Genomic DNA, 13,853 nt, shown 5'->3' with positions numbered 1-13,853 from the left:
CCGAGCTTGAAGGATAAACCGCCCGCAGGGGCGTGCTGGGTGTTTATATATATACATACAAAGATGTAAATTCATACACTTTGCTGTGCTATAAAAATCCAAATCAATGCACTTATTGACTTCTAATTATTGAAAAACGTAATTTTTTCTGTCTATAGTCACATCTTCTAATTGCTCATTAAGCAGTTCTGGGAACTGTGAATGTGAATCCATATGATATCTACACGTTCTGAATCCCCGCTGATGCCACTCTTACCATACAAAGGCTCTGGAAATACCAAACAAACACAGATCTTATATAAAAAGAAAGTAATGTTTTCATGTGTATAAACTGAAGCTCTTTTGAGTAGTGTGCCAGAGTAGCCCGCATGAATAGGCCGTGAAAGTGCTAATCCTTCCTTTTTTTAGCCAATTCTTTTCTTTGTGCTACCTGCTTTTTCCACAAATGCCTTTACAACACAATCAAATATTATTTCTATTTGCCACTACACCAAGAAAAAAAACAGGTCAGGGCAATTTCAGTGCATCTCTTTTAATGGGGACAGGTCCATTATTGCCTGGCTCTGTGGTGATCAGATAGGATGTCTGCTTTGGTATAATGCCTGTGAACTTTGCAGTCTTCCACAGTATTCTCTTCTATTTCTTCCTTCACTCATTTAGGTAGAATCACACTGTGTTCCTCTACCATGTCCAAAATACTACATCCACAGTCTTTCACATGCAAATGCGGTACCTCATTCATAAGCAGAGCAAGCATGAGATGTGGCAGAATTTGCAAACAGATAAAAGTATTAGACAGAAGGAAGTGTTCAGTTTATTCTTTATCTGAGTGAGGGCTGACGTACAGTTAACATTTGAAAGAGGAGAATGTGACTGATGGTACTTTTACAGCTGTCCTCTATACACTAGTTATGTTGGACTTCTTCTAGGACAACAAAGTGACGCCAATGTACAGCGTGAAAAGATGCAGTACTTCCACATTAAAACGGCAAATTTTACAGCATAATTAAACATGTTTACAGGGTTATGTATGTATCTACTAGTATGTATCTAGCTTATTTACCTGTTTGAGGATGTTGTTTGTCTAGGGCAGGGGTGTCAAACTCCAGGCCACCAGTGCCGGTGTCCTGCAGGTTTTAGATCTCACCCTGGGTGAACACACCTGAATCAAATGATTAGTTCATTACCAGGCCTCTGGCAAACTTCGTGTCCAAATTCATGGGCTGCATCCTCCTGAGGCCACATTTGTAGACCGATTACGTCACAGCGACGCGCCGAAGGCTGTCCAAATTCGTAGACTCCTCCGAATGCAGCCAACAAATGCGTCCTCCTTTTCCCCGAATTTGAAGGATGGGTCGGGTGTGTCCTTCGTGGCCCACCATATCCCAGAATTCATAGCGCGGCTCAGCCAAACTCCAGTTTCCAACAATGGCGGCCGCTACTAAGTTTTAAAATTACTCATACTAATCTTTCTGGGTCACAAAATAAACTTTTAACATATTTTCTGGCGAGAAAGTAGCTGTGTAAACATCAAATATCTGCTCGGTTTATCAAGATATTGCATATTTGCAAAAGTGCTTCGACGTTTTCGGAGGCGTCTGCTATCCACCAGCTCGATAGCTCGTCGGGAGCTCGAGGGTTACTGATGCGGCCGAGAACGGCACAACTCCTGGCACATCATTTTCAGATCACCATGGACTTTCGCTGCTCGGGTTAAACGTAATATATAAGTCACTTAGACAACCTAAAAATGTTATTGTTGGGCTTTTTTCAGTGTTTTGTTTGTTCGTGAGTAAATCGGTTTGGCTGAGATTAAAGTTATTAGATTAGATAAAATAAAACTTTATTAATCCCCCGGGTGGGTTCCTCCTTGGTTTTTACACAGCTGACTAAACGTCAAACAGAAAACTGATTAAACAGAAGTATGAGACAGTCGAGAATTTATGCCAGTGTCCCGTTATATTTTAGATAGCAAGGAGCAGACGGCTGAGTTTATTAAACTCCACCGAGACAGCGGTGACGCTAATCAGAAGGCTAGACCGTCCAATTTCACGGCCGTTTACTTCCGGCCTACCAGACGTTCTGAGGACCCGGCCCACGTAGACCGCCAAGGCCGGGTCCTTAGGAGGATGCAGCCCATGAATTTGGACACGACCATGTTGAGGAGGTAACTTAGCCATTTAAATCAGCTGTGTTTAATCAAGGACACATCTAAAACCTGCAGGACACCGGCCCTCGAGGCCTGGTCTAGGGTCTCCGTCAGCCGGGTTATGGTCGTCTTAACAGCTTGAAAAAAAGGCAACTGGACTTCTGCACATTTTGCACCTCATTCATTCAGTCGCAGACCAACTGTTGGAGGGTCCTATGTATTAAAATGCCTAGTGGAGGTTGTTCTCTTGTTTCCTGAAGGTTGAGCCTATGAAATGGTTCACTCTAAGGACAAAACACCCAAACACAAGCAAAACAACACAGTGTATGCGGTGCAGTGCAGCGAGAAGTGATTAGATCTCTACATAAGACAAACAGCTCTCCTCTCCACAAACAGGAAACAACACAGCTTTACACCTGCATTTTAAGATTATGACACTCCTTCCAGGATGCCAGTGTTTATATTTTGGGCAGAGAAGACACATGATTTAAGATACAAGTGAAGGGCGCCATCGACGTCTACTGTAGCTGCTATCACCCACCAACAGTGCAGTCCTGCGATCCATTTCAGGTGTTTCAACTCCCATTCACATTTGGCCTCAGGTGACCATAATAACTCACATCATGGTGGGGTGGGTCATTGTCTCACAGAGGTTTCACCTGTGGGCCCAGTGATGGGAATGACCCACGTTTTCTCTCCTCGTCATGTCTCATGTGACAACGTGATCAACACTGTGCTGGCGACCCTTAGGGCCAGCTCCAAGATGACACCCGCCACTAGCGGTTTATTACCTCCAACTGTTTTGGACTCCACCAGTTGAACCAAAGAAGCTTCTTGGATGAGAAAACCCATACAATCACACCCAGATAAATAAAGTCCTAAAGTACCTTCATTAGTCTGGTCTTACAAAAAGATACTCTAAGGTGTTTTTCCCTGCTTTTTTTAGCTAGACAAAAATTATCACCCTGTGCCTCTGTTAATACCATGCTAACAGAGTTAGTTGAACGGTGCTAATATTAGCATTTTTTTCTTTTTGTGTATACAGTTTGTAATTGTGGCTATTACAATACTTATACTCACTGTTTTGAGTGCATAATTGCATGACAAATTGCCACAGGAACAGCTGGACAAGTACCAGGATGCTTTACAATGAAATATCAAAAAAATGAGTGTGTAACACTAAACCTCTCACAGGTGTTTTCACATCTGTGGTGTTTAGTCCATTTAAATCAAATTATGGTTCATTTTCCTGATGGTGGGGTTCATTTGTGTAATAATGTAACATACTAAATCATGAATTGATAAATATTTTCTACTCAGGACCTTGCGTTTTGGCTCAGCATTTTTTAATAAGTTGCTTGAAGCCCTCATTTTACCACTATGTACCCACATCAATAATTTTCATCTACCCTGGTCTCCCTGTCAAATCGAGCGCCAGTGAATACTCCAGAGAAGCTGGTTGAGTCATTTGTTTACTTTGGGTTTACACATCACTAGCTGCTAGTATATCCACCTTACATTCCTGCTGTATGAAATGGCAGTTTAATCCTCAAGTGGTGAAGTTTGTTGTTTCCACCTTTAGTGGGATCAGCTTTCTTGCTTATTTTGCAAAGTTCACAGATAATAAAATAATGACAGAACAGAGAAGAATTACCCTTAAAAAACAGTTTTGAATTTGGCGCATCATTTATATCTCTACATTTTAGCAAGCCTACTTAAGACTAGTACATTGGAGAAAAGGGCAAACAACGAAGAAAACAAAAACAAAAACATTTTATTATCCATTCTTGCAGTTAGGATAAGCCAGTTTTAGTCATCCTGACTCTAAAGGGTATTTAAAGGGTATCTACATTAGCCTGATTGAAGGTAACAAACAAAAGGGCACTCTGTAACAAAAAGGTAGCAATTAGCACAAGTTATTGCTTCCCATTCTTCCTAGGAAACTTCATCACACACCCACAACCCCATTACGTACCCACACCTTTTACTCCATAAAGCAATGCAACTAATCCTGAGTATTTTGAGACACTGAAGTATCATCCTGTGTTTGTGTGTGTGTGTGTTTAAATAAAGCTAGCAATAGTTATGGTCAGCACTGTTGTGTTTTTCCTGAGATCAGGAATGTTTATCTTTTTGACAAAATCTTCAGTGGGTTTGTGGTGACGTTTAACAAGTCCATAATAAACAGGTCTTGGGTTGAAATGGTTCTTCATATCTTTGAGTTATGAATATGAATCCTTCTCCACAGAGGTACCTTGAGATGTCTTCACAGTGTTTTACTGTGGGTTTGATACATTGTTGTGTGGTTTCTCTCTTCAGTCAGTCTCCTTGCAAACAACCTTCCATTACTACCACGAACCACAAAATAGGATTCATCAGTAAATAAAACTTTTTCCATTACAAAGTATGTCTTTATAGACGCTATGCATCCTCTGACACTATGACCTTGTTTAGACAGAGAAATTTTAGAAATTCTTTAGCCAAAATTGCTTGTCCATCACTAGTGCAAGACTTGATGGTGTGCTAATTTTGTCTGTCAAATCCTGCTTTGATTCAACTGATCCAGTTGTCACCAAGTGTTTTTGAGGTCTGTCCTCTTAGAAGCCTTCAGTCTAGTCATTAAACAGTGTTGGGAAGGTTACTTTTAAAAATGTAACCTTCAGATTACCACTACAGATTACAGATTACATGCCCCAAAATGTATTTTGTAACGTATTCCGTTACGTTACTCAATGAGAGTAACGTATTCTGAATACTCAGGATTACTTAATATATTATCAAACTTTTTACAACTACATGAATCTACTATTGCTGTGTGATTTATTACTTTTACTGAAGGTTACTGCCCATACAACTAGATTTTTAAATCTTAATATAAAACGAGTAACAGTAGAGTGGACATAGAAAACGCGTATATAAAACAGGTCCGCGGCTCTGAACTGTAGTAAAGGGACCTCTGGCTAATACGTCGGGTTCATGTCGGGCTCGTAGCTGAAAACTAGCTTTACTTTGTTGTCTGGCTCAACTTTTCTAGGGAGAGACAGAGAGAGGAGTTGAAAGGCTGCTGCAACAGAACTTATTGTTTCGGAGGAAAACACGAACACGGTGTACAGTCGAGTCTTAATAGCTTACTTACAACTGGACTACACTGCCCATGAGGCTACATTCTTTAGGGCTATTCCTGTACTGGCAATTTTTTGAACAATAGTTTTAAACAATAGTTCTTCCCGTCATTATGCGGGTTGAAATTAGAGGTTAATGCTGTCGGGCCTTCACTGAACCACCAGCAAAAGAAGATGAAACTACACGTCATGGTTGAAAAACACAGAAATAAATTCCCTCTTACTTTGGCTGTTTGGCTTCCACCACGATTAAAATCACACTTTCTGCACAGCTCCCTCTCTCTCTCAGTGAAACCGATTAACCATCAAAAATCTCTGTTTTCTACATTATTTGCTTGCTTATTACTCAGCAGTCAGCCGCTGCTTTTTTGTTTTTACAAAATGACCTCTGACAAGAAAGCCTAACTTCTTCTGTTTAATACAGAAGAAATTAACATTTTTGTAAATGATGCCAAATTTCAAAACTCTTAGCTGTGTCTCTAATAAAACGTCTTTAAGTTTACTCTGTAACTTTTTGCTTTTCTTTCAGCAGCATCAGGTAATGTTCATGAGTTGATTCATGGTTTTCTTCAGTTTTTGATCTGCTGCAGAATATTTTTAAGCCTATCCACTATAAAAAGCCAGACCAGAAAAATCTCCTTCATGTTTTTTTGTGTTTTATCCTCAGTTACTTTGACACAAAGGCATCTGCTGTGATGCTTAAACCTCTGATGAAGTCTCACAAGCTTTGTTTTTATACACAAATATAAAAATATGGATATGTACTGATAAATTGTCAATTAATATTTATTTAAAATAATATTTCTGACTGAGTCCAAATTCAATCAAATCAAATCAAATCCAGACCTATGAATCAGAATTAAACCAGCTATAGAAATCAGTGACGATACCCAGCCCTATGCTACACCGGCCACGGCTCAACACAGTAACCTTAATTTGGAAAGTCATCTGCCTTTCACTTCAAGTTAGATTTGATCTAAAGCCAAAATCACACCTACATTTTTCAGGTATGCCCCTTTTTCCCATATGGCTGACACCAAGTAAAAGCTAATTCCCCAGTGAATGCTCATGACGGAGCCAGACATAGCTGATGGCACATTTGTGACCCAGCAGAAAAGCCTTTATATCTGTCCTATATCTGTGTGCTAAGTTTCATTCTTTTTGCCAAGTCTACATCACTGCAGGGAGTGGAGAGCCGTTTATAGATATAAGGGTGTCTAAATGGATTTTCTCAAACACTCTGCACTGTTGTGGTTTTTAAACCCACATCTTTTTGCTTCTCATCAGAAAATTTGTCAGTGTGGCAGGGAGGTGGAGGTTAAAAAGTTTGTTTTGCCCAGCAGAACGTTCAAGCTTAGGGCATTAGTCAAGCACATCATATTAAAAAGAGCCCACAAAAGGTTATCTGTAATAAATTAGAGTCGGCAGTGTAAAAATTCAAGGCATACACAACAAGATGGGGCAGCATCTTACCTATTGCATCTCCTTGTTCATGAACCATGCTGGCCAGATCCTTCATGATTTGACTGACATCCAGCATGTCTCTCTATGGAGAAATCACAATGAATGCTCATGTTAGTCCTCCGTACATATCAGTCCATGAGAGACAATGTGCACATAGGACAAAGATTATAGCTTGAAAAGTAAGGTTATTATTATTCATTTATTAATAATATTATTGTCCATATTTACACTGTTTGGTCGTATTAGATGTTATCATCTTTATTACTTAAACTAAATGCAAAGTACTATCAATATTGAATAATGCACAAAGTCATCTTGCATATGTGAGCAGGCAGTCAGGCTTAATTACAGAAACAGAATATGTAAGGTAACAGAATAACATAACATTATTTCATTTCACTACATTTTTTTTATTTTTTATTTTTATCTAATAAAAAAGACTCTAAAGTTCAAAGGTGGGATTCTTTATCACCCTGATCAATCCTGATCGATCAAATAAGTAGTAGAAAGGATAGTTCATGGTTTCAGATGGACAGAGATCAATTGAAGCCAGTTTTGACTGATATTATGTCAACAAAAAAATTGTAGGAAACTATAGTGGCTTTTTGTCATCCTTAAATGTTTTGCTCATAGTTGTGCAGCTATGAAGGATTTCTATAGAAAATGCAATTCTAATTCAATTTCCCTGTCCCTTTAATTGACAGTGGATTTGTGTCTAATCCTAAATGTTTTGTGCTTGGCTTGTCCAAAAGTAAAAAAAAAATGCAGTTCAAAGTTTTTGTTCAATTATTCCACTGTCAAGGCACAGAGCGAACTGGTGCAGCTATGGCTGACCGCAGCTAATTCTCCACAGTCTCAGAGCTTTGAATCTGCTCTCAATGTTTCAGCTCAAAGCAATATGAAAGCTTATAAAACCTCTGTCTATCTCATGCTCGCAGGTCCCCCCCTTTTCCTCCATTATGGCACCGTGCAATCACAGCTGCGTTTGTGTAGCCTAACCCACTGGGCCATCCATCACAGGTGGCGGAGTTTGCTGTGGAAACTGGCAGCCATCCTGCCACTTGGCAAAAACCATTTGAATGGAGCAAAAATGGCCCCTGGCAAAGCTTGTGATGCTAAAGACTTTTTGCATTTATCTTGAGGCAACCCTGTCCATCACCCTGTAATAGAATAATAAATTTATTTTACCTGGCAAAGCATTGGGCAATCAGGGCTCATTTTATCATAATGACAGAACAGTGTGTAACCAATTTAGCAAACACTGTGTTGCGAATAGACATAGACAGACGGGGGGACAAACACACACACATGTACACACCCAGGTGGGTTGGGGCGACCGTGGGTGGGTGGGTGCAGTGGACCCCTGCCTGAGGGCTGAGTGGGTGGCCAGGCTTGGAGCCAACACTGTGCCCTTTTCCATATTTCATGTGCTTCAAATTCTTCTCATGAGCAATCCAGAAGCCACTGCATACTGGAATCAGGCTAGGAACCAGCCAACATGGATGTTCATTAGGATGATTTGTTTGTTGCCTTTTTTCCAAGACTTGCAACAACAAAAAGGACATTCTGGTAGCCAGCTTTGATACTCCCCCACATTGAAAGGAGCCAGCTGAGGTGATTCAGGCTTCCAAGTTTAGATGGTTAAAATGAAGTTACTTAACCCTTGTGTGGTGTTCGTATTTTTGTTACTCAGCCAGTGTTCATGGGTCTGGTGGACCCGCTAGAGTTTTGGCTTTCCAAATTAACACTATCAAACAATTTTATGTTAAATTACTCAACAGATGTTTACTTCATCCCAATTACAAGACATATGAACAGCAAACATGGTTAATTTTTTCCCTTTACCTTTGTTAGATCACATTTATGAATTAATGTGCTTCTCGTTTTTCTTTTATATAAATAAATGTTATAAATAAATCAGTTATAATCAAGTGGAGTGAGTGGAAAGACACAACACATTGTGAAAAAATAATTAATTGTTTAATTTTTCTTTTGAAAAAAACTGAACACGGGTCTCACAGACCCGAACACCATACAAGGGTTAAGCATCCAAACGTCCACCTCATTCAGTTATAACAAAGCTCTTCATTTAAATGCACATCATCGTGCTTTCTTGCTTTTCAGAGGTTATGGAGATATTTTTTTCCACTAAGTGCAACTACGAGGACACTGCATTCCATCATATATAGGGGCTTTCTACAGAGCCCTCCATTTCTGACTGACCAAGACCTAAGACAACCATATAGACTACTGTATGTTTTCTCCTTTGTGTGGGCACCTTAAAGGGCATTTTATCCTGTTTGCTCTTCTATAATGACATCCTAGAGAGCCCTAGTGCATTAGCATTTGTGCCAGTTCAGCTGAATTTTCTTTCTATGACACATTTTCCGTCTGTACACAATGTTATTCATCAAAGTCAAGGAAAACTGAAAGGACACCAGTTTTTGAGTAATTCACTCTAAATTTGCACCAGCTCCATGGGGCAGTGCTCTACAGCTCACCCTGACCTTACCTCCCACTGTGGCGCACATGCAAAAACCAAGCTTGCTGTATAGGGATCAATAAAATGTCAGTGAACTTTTGCTACATGCCACAATTCTTTATGATGATAGCCAAAGAATCAGACTAATCCTCAGTTCCAGAGCTCACCTCTGCTGGTCCTCTGACACTGTCTGTCAATCCTGCTGCTCTTGTTATTGTGTATGACTGATAAAAAGAACATACTTGAATAAACGAAAGGCTCTGAGGGTCTGTATATTTTCATGCAACTAAAATGTCAGACCACAATTCAGACATCAGTTTCATCTGACACTGGGGCCTCTGCCGAGGCAGCAAAAACACAATTAAACTTGAGGCCAAGATAAAATAGTCACAACAACCCTGCCGGCAGCATCTGATTGACACCTCAGTCATTAGAACTGCATGCCTTGCATTTCTCCAGTCATAAAGATGTTTCTGATAGCAGCTGATATGAACACTTGTGAGAGAGATTGCAGCTCAATCCACAGCTTTGCAACTTGCAGATCATCTGATAGAGGATGGAAAAAGGGACTCTTTTTTTTCGATACTTTCATGCTTGTGTTACCAAGATATTGTTCTATTTATCCACACAGAAATCAGCATCAGAGTTGGTCTCTTGTGTGATTATTCTAGTCTGTTTCTGTTTTGTATTTAATTGCTCTTCACAGTTTGATTCTTTCAAGGTATTATCAAGATGAAGGTAATTTATAGTCCAATATATGACAGCAAAGTAGCTAGATAAGGTTTGATTCTCCCAGGATGACTGCAGTTTGCAGCGGCTAGCAGTGTACACACAAACATGTCTTCCCATCTTTCACTGCAGGGCAGTTATGAGAGGTTTCCTCTAGTGCCTGCAGAGGGAAGTATGGCACAGCAGAGTGCTCATGTCAGCCTTTTAAAGGCGAACCAGCATCAGTAATAAGAACCGATTAGGCATGCAAGTCAGCTATGAGGAGGGGGTGTGCCGATAGATGACACGACCCCTGAAGAGGCGTCTGGGAGATCTAAGGCGTTTTCACACCTTTTTTGCTCAGAGAAGTTACTTGGAACTCTGAAGTGCTCTCTCCCACTTAGTTTGCTTCTTTTGGCCAAATGTGAGTGTAGCAATCAGAGCGAGACCTCACTGAGAAAGGAGTCTCTCAGTACATTCCCAAGCTAAAGTGGCGCCTCCACTAGAATCTGAACGTGATCTGAATGCAATCGAACTACTGTGAGGACACGTTGTCATATGTTGTCTACTTATGTGACTACATTCAAGTTATAACATGGTTATTGAAAGGTCTCAGGTTGGCCCAACTATTAGGAATTATTTGTGACATTTTCTGTCAGTGTAAATTACAACACCTAACACTGTGTTAAGGATCAGTACTCTTTGTGACAGATAAGTTCATTTGTAATGTTTTTGGAGAGGTTAAGAGCAGTTGATTATAGTTCTGTACGTGATTATAAGTGTTCTATACTATACTTAGTATTTTACAACAAATTAATATTCTTCAAGGAAGAACAAAATTTGACTTTTAGTGGGAGAACTGACTGACCAATTTTACACCTCTGTCCAGTCTGTGAAAATAACCCTAAAGCCTTTGCTTGTATTATGCAAAATGCATTGTTCTGGATCCTGGATAAAATGTGATGCAAGGCTTTAAAATCCAACACTTTCAAATGCAGCGCTGTCAAAGTGGTGCTAAATATGAAGAGAACAAATGAACACCTATAACTTGAGTATAGAACTTGGTTGTATATTCAAATAAACCAGCTTGAATTTCACTGAGAAGCTATACCTGCCCCCTAAATAATGTTTAATTCCAACCTCACAGCCAACCAGGCAAATGTGTTTTGAAGAAATGTTTACATTGCATATATTCCTTTTTTCTGTCAGGGTAACAAGGAAAAAGAGATCAACATTCTGTGACTTTAACTTTGTTGAATATTTACGGGACATAATCTCACTACTATGAATGTTAATGAGCCATTATGGACCTTTTCTCAATTACTGTTTAACCAGAGGACCACTGGATGTTTCATACATTATCAACAGGCAAAACATTTTATCAACACCAACAATGTCAGTCTGACTGTACTGGGATTCTTGTTTCTTTCTGTTGTTGAAAAAGAAATGAATGGACAGAAAAGAAGGTGTTGCTTTTTCATTTCTATCATTTTCTTTTTTTTAATTATTATGTCACCCCTCTGATTTTACCCTGTTACTAGTATTTGATTGTAGTATTTCATGAGTTTTTACTTAACACCAACCCAAAATTATGAATAAAGAAGTCTACTATTTCGTGCCATAAACTGCCGTTCCTCTCATGGCCACCCCCCCAAAAAAGAGTCATTCTCCAAAGACTCCTGTGTTAAAATGCCCACTGTCCCATTACAATTTAAGAGTCTGGCACAGAAGCAGCAGGTGCCTGTGTAACCCAACTTACAAAAGAATGACCGAACTCCTACTAGCCAGTATCAGAAAATCTAGGATCGACAGGAGCCCAAGGTATAAACACCAATAAGGAGAGACCACACCACAGTAGACTGTTCACAAATTTGTTATATTAGACACACGGCAGCTGCAACAAATGTAATGAAAGCAATAAATTAAAATACAAAATATTTCACCCCAAAATAACAAACTAAATAAAAGTGCGTGCATACAGCTTTCTCTGAGTCAAATGTATGAGTGAATAATGTCTGGTAACTGATGGATCATTGGGGCCCGTTCAGTTTGTTTAACGTTACCACACTCCGATGAAGGAAGAAAGTTCGTAGTCCTGCAGGTATCTGAAGCTTCAATGGGAACTAAACTTTGGCTTCAATAAAACCTCAGCAAATCCTGTTAACTTTTGGGTTGGCTCGCCATCCAGTTAACTGGAACTGTGGAATCGCTGCTCCTCAATGAGGGCTTGCTTCAGACTGGGTAACAAAAAAAACCTGATCGATGACAGGGTGAAACTCTGACCGACCAAAAAAAACTGCAGCAGATTCGCTTGCAACTCCTAGCAATTCGACTTCGGGAACATTAGTTTCTCTGGCACATGGCATTGTATGAACAGGAACGAAATGGCAACTACAGAAAGTCATGCGATCAAGGCCAATCAGCAAGGGTCGCTGGGAGCTCATTGCTGATTGGCCAAGTTAAACGACAACAGATAATCTTATTTGTCCACATCTTCCTTTAAATAAAAAAAAGAAAGAAATGACTAAATTGTTTACATCATACACCACAAAAACTACTTTCCACTGCTCTTTTTTCCTAGCTGGGCTACACCTGCGTTTGCGCATTGCAGCTATACAATTCTTGGACAACGACTGTGACTTAAACTTGATAACACCATTTTGTTACGGTCAAGTCTTACGTCTAAAAAAACATCATGGCAGTAACCAAAATGCTAATGTTGAGGCCTTAAAATGTCCTGTCCAAAGACAATGATCGGCTACATCTAGCTTTTATATGTTGTCTAACGCGGTCAAAAGCACCATTTTAATTTATTCTTCCAAAACATGTAACCATGAGAATTTATTCTTATTAAAAGCTTCAATAACTTCTGTTATTTCTTATTCAAACTAATGTTGTAAGATGGCCACATTTTCATGGCTGCACTACGAGCCAACCAGACCAGTGTTACATTATTATGTTTTAGAGTGTCAGTTGCATTTTGTCAGGTGTAGTCTGGTTTACGGAGCACATCAGCAGACTCTGTCATGTCAGTTGTGATTTGGCAGCATTTGATGACGTATCTACTCTCCGCAGGCACATTAGTCATTGTTCTCTGTCAACGCTTGTCATTTCTGATTCCTTTTGTTCTCGCTGACCAACTCACAATTCACAAGCTGAGCAGTTTGGTGTGACTTCACGCTCCCAATCAGCCCTGTAGATAGATAAGTCTGAGACCTTAAATGAACTCAGATAAAGCAACAAAGCATTTTAATGTAAAAATCCAGACATCTTATCAGATTAAGTCTCAAAGAGAACAACAACAGAGGTAAGTGTTCCAACAACATTAATTTAGATGCTGTAGATACATACAGTGAGAGGGAGGAGTACTTGCATTCAGATGGTTACTGACGAGTTATCCTATCAACACAGAGAGAAGATGGTTCAAAACAAGTCTTGTTTTCGTAACATCAGCAAATGAGCGTTCCATGCTGAGAAAGATGGACCTCTTTACCTCCACCCTCACTACATCAGGAGAGGTCGTGTGGCCCTGAGAAGTGCCCTGATTCCAAATGTAGCTTTTATGATTTTTGGGTTTTACATATCTAATGTGAAACCTGTAGACTTCTCCAGTATATTACCTCAATTCACCTGAATTGTGTCTTTATCGTCTTCTACACAGTGATTGTGTGCTTCGGTGTGGCGGCTTAGAAGAAGCATCACTTCTTATTATTTGAAACTTTAGCTATGTTAGATGTGAGGGTTCACAACAGTAACAATAACAGTTTGTTTACTATACAAATTCAGAGACACTTTATTAGGTACATCTTGCTTTTTTTCTGGCCTCATATACATGAGGCAAATCATCACCACTTCACAAAGTTGCTCCCCTGGAGTGTTTGATTACAATGAACTCATTGTCATATTCGAGAAATCAGTTTAGATGAGC

The 13,853-nt window shown here is 39.6% G+C and overlaps 1 protein-coding gene across 2 annotated transcripts in view; it reads right to left on the bottom strand.

Annotated features, from left to right (window-relative positions):
- tsnare1 (T-SNARE Domain Containing 1) overlaps positions 1 to 13,853 on the bottom strand; it is a 278,062-nt gene that overhangs the window by 86,743 nt on the left and 177,466 nt on the right. For both annotated transcript variants that reach the window (XM_005745725.1, XM_005745724.1), the window contains exon 9: positions 6,745 to 6,817. In XM_005745725.1, the coding sequence (XP_005745782.1) occupies positions 6,745 to 6,817 (73 nt within the window). The remainder of the gene's footprint in view (positions 1 to 6,744; positions 6,818 to 13,853) is intronic.

The sequence above is a fragment of the Pundamilia nyererei genome, unplaced genomic scaffold (assembly GCF_000239375.1).
Source record: "Pundamilia nyererei isolate P.nyererei 1_Seehausen unplaced genomic scaffold, PunNye1.0 scaffold00164, whole genome shotgun sequence".
Lineage (NCBI taxonomy): Eukaryota > Metazoa > Chordata > Actinopteri > Cichliformes > Cichlidae > Pundamilia > Pundamilia nyererei.
The sequence above is the reverse complement of the archived record's forward strand: the minus strand, read 5'-3'. Positions and strand labels throughout refer to the sequence as shown.